General features: G+C 33.5%; 1 protein-coding gene across 1 annotated transcript; it reads right to left on the bottom strand.

Annotated features, from left to right (window-relative positions):
• Window positions 1-565: 565 nt before the first annotated feature.
• LOC131355841 (E3 ubiquitin-protein ligase TRIM39-like) lies at window positions 566-9,002 on the bottom strand. The gene is made up of 8 exons (XM_058394371.1): window positions 8,808-9,002; window positions 8,488-8,621; window positions 7,609-8,165; window positions 7,255-7,350; window positions 6,902-7,135; window positions 6,643-6,805; window positions 6,482-6,517; window positions 566-1,802 (listed from the first exon to the last, which is right to left on the bottom strand). The coding sequence occupies exons 2-8, from the start codon at window positions 8,552-8,554 to the stop codon at window positions 1,255-1,257; spliced, it is 1,701 nt and encodes a 566-aa protein (XP_058250354.1). The 5' UTR covers window positions 8,555-8,621; window positions 8,808-9,002; the 3' UTR covers window positions 566-1,254.
• Window positions 9,003-10,720: the final 1,718 nt, after the last annotated feature.

Raw genomic sequence — 10,720 nt, 5'->3', positions numbered from 1 at the left:
ACATTTATTTACATGGCTTATTACCATAAAGCAACTGAATGAGCTATTTTTGTGTGAACTTTTTAAAAAATGTCAACAATTTTGATGAATATTGTCAGATCTTTCAATAAGTCATTTTAAAATCACATTTTTTAGCAGAATGTTAATTGAGTTGATTGAATTGATTTAACACAATGGGTTTGCTGACTAGACTTATCAGTTATTAATGTCAGATTTTGTTCATTCACATGGATTCTGTTATCTATTAATAAAAAAGACACTTGGTAAAAAGGAAACGTCTTTGATATTGAAGGTGATATTAATTTTGAAAACAGAGACCTGAAATCGTTTAGCTAATAATTTATAATTATAAATTAATAATAATTATTAATAATTAATTTTAACAATAATAATTATATTAATAATAACATTAACTATTAATAATTAATAATTATTATTAATAATAATTATTCAGCTAATAATTATTTTACATGCAATCTGAAATTCACTTTACCCTAATAAACACAAAATAATAAAACTAACACACACTGAGCACACACAAGAATCACTGGAATATAGGCTCTAACATTTCATGCTGCACTAGGAGTTTAATCACCATGGCAACCGTGGATAAAATAGAAATAAATCGTAACAAAAAGAGTAGAAACATTCAGACTTCATACATGTAGAAATAAGGTTTTCTCCAAGAGAAAGTTTGCTTTAATAATGTCTCACTGAACACGATATCACTTCATTACAAACAGATTAAAGTTACAGTGATTTACTGTCCCACTCAGAATTTACCCGTTTATCACATAATGACATTTTAATTTTCATTTCAGTGTGGAGAATGTAGTAAATAAAACCACGGTAATATTGAAATGTTTATAAAAGAATAGCTAGCTGGCTTTTTTAAAATAGAAATAAAATAAAATGTATATTTCCGGGTGGTTAATTCTGTATCTTGCTCTAGTCAGTTTAATCTCCTCAGGAGGATTTTTCACAGCAGTCAGAAAACAGTTCTTGTACAGTTCAAACATTTTTACTGATTAAATTCTGCAGTAAAGCTCATACTCATACAATTCTATTAACATTTGATTTGTAATAATAATAAAAAAAAATGACTACACTACCCTGTCTCCTCAAAAGACTCTATATTAAAATAATCCATATAGCACTATAAAAGGGAATATGTATTTCTAAAAGGAACCTGAAAAATGAAAATATTTCATTATTCTCACTGTTTAATAGATGATTAAATTTGTGAGGTGAAATTCATTCAGTCATAAATACAGGAGAGATGATCAGTGGTGCTGAATTTTTACCTCCATTGTTATTACAAGGACAGAAGTATGGATAGAGTTTCTCAGTGAAAGACTGACCAGTGAAAGAGTAGATATGAGATCTGGACTTCACATCATAAAAGGAGACTAGTCCCTCCTCATAATCCACAAACACCCCCACCACCTCCACCTTCTCTCTCAGTGTGAGGGGGACAGAGGGATCATCACAAGCCTCATACTGATTCTCATTCCTCAGCCACACAGTCCAGAATCCATTCTGAGGAATCAGTGTATTGTCTCCCTTCCTGTTAATGGACTCTGTAGCCACTCCAACAGTCCATTTAGTTTTCCCTCTGACCTGCACCTCATAGTAAAATTTCCCTGAGGAGAAACTCTGCTTTCCCAGAACATTTACATATCTGGTCAACCTCTGTGGTGTATCAGGGAGATTCTTTCGTTTGTCTCCACATGTCACTTGTTTTCCATCAGCAGACAGGATGAGTTTGGGATGAGCTGTATCAGGATCCAGAGTCACATCCACTGAGAGAAACACACAGTGTGTGATATGAGTATGCAGGTAAAAATATTAAATCATCATCCAGTGAATCATATTCATTAGGATTCATAAGAGGATTTGTAGAAGAATAAATAATGAAACATTTTTGAGAATATCGCTTGAAAAAAGAAAAAACATGCAGTTTATGGTAGAAGTCTGTCAAAGGTGAGAAATATAAAATGTTTCTTCTTAGTGATATATTTATGTTTGTAATTTTCGTTTTTCAGGAAATACAGAGAAAGAGTCACAGAGAAAAACATTTGAGGAAAAACTTGATCCTGATGGACAAAATTGTACAGTAATGGTCTCTATACCAGAGGGTCAGCAACCTTTTTGACATAAAGTGCAGTTTGAAATGTTCTTGTTAATAAGTGCACCATATTAACATTAAGTTTAATTATCACACCACATAAAAAAAATCATTTTCAACAAACCTAGAATATTATTCCAGCCATATGCAATGCTCAGCATGAATGAGTACACCCCCTTTGAAAATGAAGATTTTTATCCATTTCTCAGTGAATATTAGACCAATTTACTGCATTTATACAAAACTGTTTTATTAAACATTTATTTTTATTAGCATAAAAGCATGGTCACCTAACATCTTTAGGATAAGAAAAATAATACATTTAATTCATGTGAGGTAACAAAATGATTATACCCTATAACAAATTCACTAAATCTAATAATTTTATGGCCTCCTTCAGAAACAACTTAAATGAGAGTCAGAAATAAAAAATCGGACCATGTGGTGTCATTTTGTCAGCATTATACAGGAGTGGATTTTCTCTCTTAAATATCTCTTAATTGTCACTTATCCTGTGGTCACCTGTGTGATGACTGATTAGACTCATTCACTGGCGAATTCCTGTTCATTACAATTTTATTTGATGTTTTCTCCAAACACATTCATTGCTGTTTACTCATTTTTCCACCATGATCTTAAATTATTTTGTTAGGATAGTTCCAATTTTGCCTTTGGTAATGATAATTTAAATGAATAATCTCATTTAAAACCAATAAACCAGATTTGCATAAATATCTCATTGTATAGGATCCCATAGAAAGGATTAATTTAAAAGCGAGATTGATGTTTTTCTGAGAAATCTGTCAGTTTACTCATTTATGCTGCAACATGCACAGTAACATGCTTACAACATGTCTTTATTTCCCTTCATAATTAGGACATTGTAATCATTAATGAAGACCACCAAACTCCCACTCATCTTGATCATCAGTAATAAATTTGCATAGTTTTTTTCTAATTTACCCCCCATGGAATCAAAAATGACTTGCATTTCAAAACACTGATTTCAGTAAATTAAAGTATTACATTGAGAGCAAATGTCAAAAAGGGATTCTGAAGAATATCAAAAACAAATACAGGACTATATAAGAATGCTGCCATCATCATGAAAATGTCCACATCAGAAATATGCAAACTAAAGCTGCAACTAATGAATATTTTCTAACTGGTTCATCTGTTGATTATTTAGTCTTTCGATTACCCTCCAATAAAGAATAACATAACTTACACCATAAATGTTTTAACCTTTTATTTAAGTGTACTTTTTATTCATATATTTATTTATTTATTTATTTATTTTACAAATAAAAATGTTCCAACATAAAAAATATCCTGGAGGGAAGTGTGTAAGTGTGTGAAATGTGTTAATTATGTCATGGAAGCCCTGACCCTCAACAATAGAAAGCAGCCTCATATCCTTTGACAATCATGTTAGAATGCATGAATTTTAGGAAATCTATGAATTATATATAATTATTATATACAGCAGCTGCATTTCTGTTCAGAGATTTTACCATGAAATCTATTAACAAAGAGAACAACACTATTTATCATAAAAGTTTATTAGATTATTTCATTGTAAGCCTGTTTAGGAAAGGTATTGTTTACTACATTCTGCTATTAATTACCGTAGATCAGGAGTCTCCAACCTTTTTTCCTCTGAGAGCAATGCTGATGATGAAGGTGGTGAAGAGCTACTCCTGTTATATTATTAGTAACATTTATTTACAAAGCTTATTACCATAAAACAAAGCAGCTGAATAAGCTATTTTTGTGTGAAAATGTCAATACTGAATATTGAAAATGTCACTATTGAACAATCATATTGTGCAGTAATTCATTTTAAAATTCACATAAGCAGCATGCTAACTGTTGAGTTGAGTTAATTGATTTAACACAACAGGTTTGCTGACTAGACTTATCAGTTATTATTGTCAGATTTTATTCATTCACATGGATTCTGTTATTTATCAGTAAATTGTTACTAATAAGTCCCCTGGCACCAGTGCTGGCCATTAGGGCTAGCAAGGCCTTCTCTGCTGGCCTAAACAGCAGTGATTTGAATCACTGACTTGCATTTTAATATATTTAATATATTTTTTCATGAATGTGTATTAAATTATTCCCAATAGTCTATTCTCTACATTTCATAGCTTTTCTCTTGGTTCCAGTAGTGTATATTTATGATAAGATTATTTATCCAATCATATTCCAACCAGTGGCTGACATCTTATGTTGCCAGGGTGAAAGAAATCTTCCTTAAGGCCTTCAGAATCAATAGTGCAGGCGCCCGTAGTTTAAAATAAGTGGCAATGAAACTGTTACCTTAACCAATCAAATTTTAAGTTCACGTCACTGGGGCCATCTAGCAGGCATACGATTACATAAGCAATTTCCCGTCCTTTGATTGGATAATTGGAGTAGTCAGAGGCAGCAAATCAGAGATATACATTGTTTCTATGTTCTCTGCATCTCATTTCGGATGCTGCGTCCTCCGGAGATTGCAGTTTGCTGCATACTTCATCAAGAATGTCTTTTTTGAGAAAAGTAACCATAATAAAATTGACTATTCCTTGTGAGGTGTGAAATACTGTAGTCTAATTTCTTTTTTACTTTGGTATTTAACGGGTGATTAGTATCTATTGCCGTAACGTTCGGGGACGTTTCTATGATTTTCAATTAAGGGGGGCTCAGCCCCCAATGAGGGTATAATAGTAATAAATAAATAAATTAAATAAATAAATAAAATAAAGGTTTGACTAACAAAGTAGGATGTTAAACTTATTGCAGCATTCCACTGTATTGCATAGATGTGTATAACATTTGAGTACTGAACTAGCTAAATACAAGTGTTCCTTATCATACACACACACACACACACACACTTGTTCTCTGATCCTCGCTCTGCAATGCCGCGGTCTGCGGATTGAAGAACGTGCTAAAAGATGGGGAAGAGCTGAAGTCTGCCGCCGTTTTCATATGAAATTTAAAGGTTACTGAGGCGTTCACCAATTTGTGTACAGTTTATATCAAATCACAGAATTTTAGCAGGGCTGAGTAGAAATGTAGCCCGAAAAAAAAAAAATTGGCCTAGCGACGACCATGGTGGTGTCATAATGATGGTATAGAGGTGGATTAATTCAGGAAGGACACCAGTGAAGGCCTAGGTGTGAAATGCATGGCCTGCCACTGCCTGGCACTCACCCCGATGACCTCAGCAAGACTCAAAAAAGACTCTTTTCGTAAAAAAGGGAACATCTTTGATATTGAAGGTGATATTAATTTTAATAACAGAGACCTGAAATCGTATTGGACTTTGTGTAATTAAATAATAGTATTTTTATGGCATTCATATACATGTGCAATGGGAAATATTAAAGAGTATTTTACTAGGAAACATCAGCTGCACTAATAAGAAATGTCTACAGCACACTCGTCCTGCATCTTCATGCAGCAGGATAGATTCATTCAGCGCTTTTACTTTGGCAGCATCATTGCTTTATTCCTAACACTGTCAAATCTCCAGCAACTTCCAAGTTAAAAGGATCTGCCATGTGTTTTCTTTATCCTTTATCCAAAATACTACAATTTGTGCTTACAGATTTCCATTTATGATTTAAACTGGAAACGCACTTCAAATATTTAACTGCAGAAGGTTACTTATACCGATGAACAGTTCAATGGTAATGGAAAGTCTTGTCTTGAAACCCAGCTCTTGGCTATGAGCTAACACTTTCTGCCATTTCTTCAGTACGTTGTTGAACACTTCTAGCAGACATGGGAATATCTTTTTTTCTAGATTTTATTGTCTCTTTGTTTGGAAAGCCTTCAAACAGAATTTCTGAGCTACAGAGAAAATGCTTCTTTAATATATTCACCATCAGTGAATGGCTTTCAGTGTTTAACAATGCAATGAACAACACTATAGCTGGCTTTTGTCGCATGATTTGTAGAACATATTTATGTCTTTTACGCTCAAGCTTATTTGTAAATGATAAAGATACTGCATGATGTAAAAAAGAATATGCATAAATATAAAACTCTCACCTTTTGATTGGCATGAAGATTAAATTTACCATCAATAGGCAAAGAAATCAATCTTTTATCATAGAGTTAAAAATAGTTAATCTATGTCCAAATATAAGTTTACTTATTTTACTAGTGAAATGTATGAAAATGATCAGTCTTTCTAAAGTAGAAAAAAGTTTAAGGGCTTCCTTTAATCTGGAGAGATCTACAGATGAAAATAAGTCTGATGATGCAGTGGTGTAATGCTGATTAAATGTACATGTACATGTACAATGTACAAAATGTACATTTTAATATGAGAGGAAATCAGAAACATCACTCTACCTGCATACTGCTGAATCCTCTTCAGTTCTGTGGAAACTAAAAATTAGTTCAGATTAGTTATTAGTATTTTTATTTAGATTTAGCAAAAAACATATAAAACAGTCTATTATTAGAGACTTATTTCTCTGTTTTATAATATAAATTACAAAGTAATTTCTCACCTGTTTCCTTTAACTTGTCATTGAGTGTTTTAGTGAGTTTCTCCTTCAGAGTCTGCTGAAGCTGAGACAGAGCTGTCCTCACAGTGTCCACACTCAGATCAGTGTTAATACTGATCTCAGTCCAGTTCTTGGTGTGTGGAGGGCTGCACATGGAGGAGTAAATCTACAGTAGAGCAGGAGAGAGGAGAAATCCCTCAGCATGGTGAGTGTTGTTCTGTGATGTTCTGCCTTGCCAGTGAGCAGAGAGAGGAACACTGACCTGTAGGAGGTGGAGATGCTCCTCAATGTGTGAGAGCTGCTCCAGCTCAGTGTCTCTCCTCTTTAGCACAGTGATTTCCTGCTCCAGCTCTTTAATGAATCCTTCAGCCTGCCTCTCTGCTGCTTTCTGCTTCTCCTCCATCACCTCGAGCAGCTCAGCCTGACTTCTCTCAATGGAGCGAATCAGAGCAGTGAAGACTTCAACACTGTCTGCTTTCTCTTTCTCTGTGCTTCTCTAAAGGAGGAACACATTTTCACTTCCATCAGATAACCTGAATAATGAACTTGTATTTAATGCAGTTTGTTCATTTTGTTAACAACACAATAGGCCGATATTAATTATATTGTACACACTTTGCTTTGGTCTACTGAGTGTTTGATCTCTTTTATCTTCTTCATTCGGTCCTGAATCATCTGTTGCACATCTGTCTGTGTTTTCACCAGCTGAGTCTGAGGGCAGAGCAGAAGACAAATAATTGACATTTCACTTATTATTAAATTTGCCCTGCTGTTTTGTTAAAAAATGACATAATAATTTTCCATCTATGTGCTGTAACAACTATTTTTTTTAGTAATAAATGATTATTAATCAAATTATTTATTTGGAATTGGTCTTGGAATTTGAACTTAAAACTTTAAAATCTAATATAAATTAAATTGCATTTTCTGTAAGAAAGTTCAAAGTTGATGTTAATCAGTATTTCTCACCTTCCTCTCTCTGCTCTCCTCCTCTAGAGGAACAGTGCTGTGATTTTTGTGGTCTGTCTCAGTGCAGAACTGACACACACACGTCTGGTCATCTCTACAGAACAGCTCCAGAGCTCTCTCATGTTTCTGGCATATGTAGTCCTCCAGGTTCTCAACAGGGTTTATTAGTTTGTGTTTCTTAAGCTTGGAAACATGATTATGTGGCTCTAAATGAGTTTTACAGAAAGTCACTCCACAATCCAGGCAGGATTTCAGGGCCTTCAGCTTCTCTCCAGTGCAGGCATCACAAAGAACCTCAGGTTTGTCAGAACCACTTTTCTTCTTGAAGTGATCTGCAACCTCTCTCAGTGTTGTATTAATCTTCAGTTCAGGTCTCTTGGTGAATTTCTCTTTACATAATGGACATTGACAGTGTTGACTCTTCTCCCAGCACTGTGTAAGGCAGCTCTTACAGAAGTTGTGTCCACATGGGGTGGTGACTGGATCAGTGAACACATCCAGACAGATCGAACACAGCAGCTGCTCTTCAGACAGGAGACTGGTGGAGTCATGAGAAACTAAATTTCATAGATTAAGTTACATATCAGACACATACACTGTCTAACTTCAGGATAAACATTGGAGCATGTTTCTGTTTAGTTATATACTTATTTCAATGAACAGTTTGTGTGACTTCTTCTGTATTGAAACACACACAGCACTCTGTATTTAATTTTTTAAATTATATTTGCTTAGATTTTTTTTTTTTGCACAAAGCACCATCATGCCAGATTATTGCTGTTTTCATAAACACTGTGAAAATACTCACTGTATGCATAATTGACTGGTTTAACTGGACACATTTAAAAGTGATTTTCATGAATGATTTTTGTTACTTACAATAACCTGGTGTGTCCAGGCTTTTCCTTCTGCCTTTTCTTGGTTGTGGTGATGAAGGTTCTGCCATCTTCTGCTCTTTTACATTAAGAAATTATTTGGTACACACATATAAGAGTAGGTATGAGCTGTTAAACCTGGTATTTTAAAGGTGAGTAAGGAACCAATCATAAGCAAGGAATACTGAACAATATTGTAAAGTTGTTTATAATCGTGTTCAACTTTAATGGGCCTTAAACAGCTGATTCTATTCATTTAACGTCGCTAAAATGGTTAATGAGTTAGCAGAAAATAACACTTAATACTTTTACTGAAGTACCTACCTTTATTTTGTCCTTTTTTTAAAAAATGAGACTTGTCTGTGTTTACACTCCTCTCGATGTCTTTAACTGTGCTGTAGTTATATTCTTCTGTAAAAGAGGGAGATTTTAGCTCGACGTTTGTTTTCCACCCGATTCCCTTTCACTTTCGATTGGCTAGTGTGATATTACTTCCCTGTTCACTTCGTAGTGGACTAGATTAACATAGGGAAGATCTCCCTCATTGTATCACAGTGTATTATGTGTAGAATGGACCAATCGTGTGATTACATAAATCAGCGAATATAATAATATTAAATAGGTACTACACACACAGCGTTAAATTAATAACTCTATTGATATTTTCTTCCTGCAACAGGTGATTTATTAGGCTACTTATGTGATTAATGTCTAAATCTGTAAATAACGAAATGATCAAATGAACAATTTTTTTTTAACAAATTGTTTTATGTTTATTCGCCACTTTATTACTTGTGCTGCAGGTGTATCGTAATGTTGTGTAGTTGGTGAAAGAGTCGGCTCTTTTTTTTTTACACAGATTTTATAACATAGAATAATCATTTGATATTTATTTTTTGTAAGATGTTGATCAACAAATTCAGATATAACTGAACAAATAGGAAATATCGATTCGGTTTCCAAACGGAGATGAACAGATTAGAAATATCGAAAGAATCGGCTCTTAGTTGTGACCTGAACCGAATGATCTGATTCACCGAAAAGAGCTGGAATCTCTGCAGAGCTGTAGGAGAATTGTGGGTCACGTGATTATGCTTCCTAAATATCAGTCTCCAGTGAGTGTCCGTGTCCCGCCTCCTTAAAACAACCAATCAGAGAGCGGGGTTTGAGATCATAAACCGCTAGAAAAGAAGCTGTGGAGTTTGATTTTTTATGTATAAATCTGATTTGAGATATATTTATTATCCAGTAAATCACTTGGATTAGCATTATGTTACTAAACACAAGTAGTAAAGTCTAAACCTTGAAATAGAACAAGACAGAACAGGTAACAGAGCTCCTAATCCTAATGTCACAATATGTCACCTAAATGCACAGATTCAGATTAAAATCAGCATTTAGTTTTGGTAACATGGAGGAGTATACTAATAAACTATAATATTTACTTGGCCAAGACAAGAAAGAGGGTGGAAGTGACAAGTACCATCTACTAGACAGAAAAAAATAATTTGGTCTTTTACAATCATACATACACAGCTCTTAAGCTTTACCTATTAAGAGAATCTCGACAAATATTAGATGCAAGATCTCATTACTTGCTTGATTTAAAAACAAAAAATTAACAGTGAAAATCAGTAAAAGCTTTTCTTTAATACTGAAGGGCAGAGAATTAAACAAAGAAAGACAGACTGAGAGTAAAAGATTATCTTATTATTATCTTTAATTTGTATTTTATGTAACAGTCAGTGTCTCTTATACAGTTAAATGTTAAAGAAGGATCTAAAACCACATCAGAATAACATCAGGCAACTGTTTATGATGTGTATCTGTTCAATAAATAAAATCAGAAGCACTCAAAATAACCTTATTATTATAAATATTTGATGAATGTCTATTAATTTAGATTGATCCGATTTTATGAATAAAGAAATTTTTATACATATTCATTTTTATACATATATTTGTCTTGTAGAGATGTGTAATTCAAAAAAAAAATTAACATTCTGACTTTCTGATACAAAAACATATATATACAGTTAATAACTCCAGATTTGTTTACTATTATTCAATATGCACTGCACATGCATCATCTTTAAAAAATGAAGAAGAATCTCTCATTACATTAAACCTTTGCCATACCAGAAGAAAATGTTTTTGAACAGTGGTTTTATTTCATTTAGTATACACCATTTTTATGTGAGATGTTCATTTATTCAGTCCCAATTACAGGTGAAGAA

The sequence above is a fragment of the Hemibagrus wyckioides genome, linkage group LG07 (genome assembly GCF_019097595.1).
Source record: "Hemibagrus wyckioides isolate EC202008001 linkage group LG07, SWU_Hwy_1.0, whole genome shotgun sequence".
Lineage (NCBI taxonomy): Eukaryota > Metazoa > Chordata > Actinopteri > Siluriformes > Bagridae > Hemibagrus > Hemibagrus wyckioides.
The sequence above is the reverse complement of the archived record's forward strand: the minus strand, read 5'-3'. Positions and strand labels throughout refer to the sequence as shown.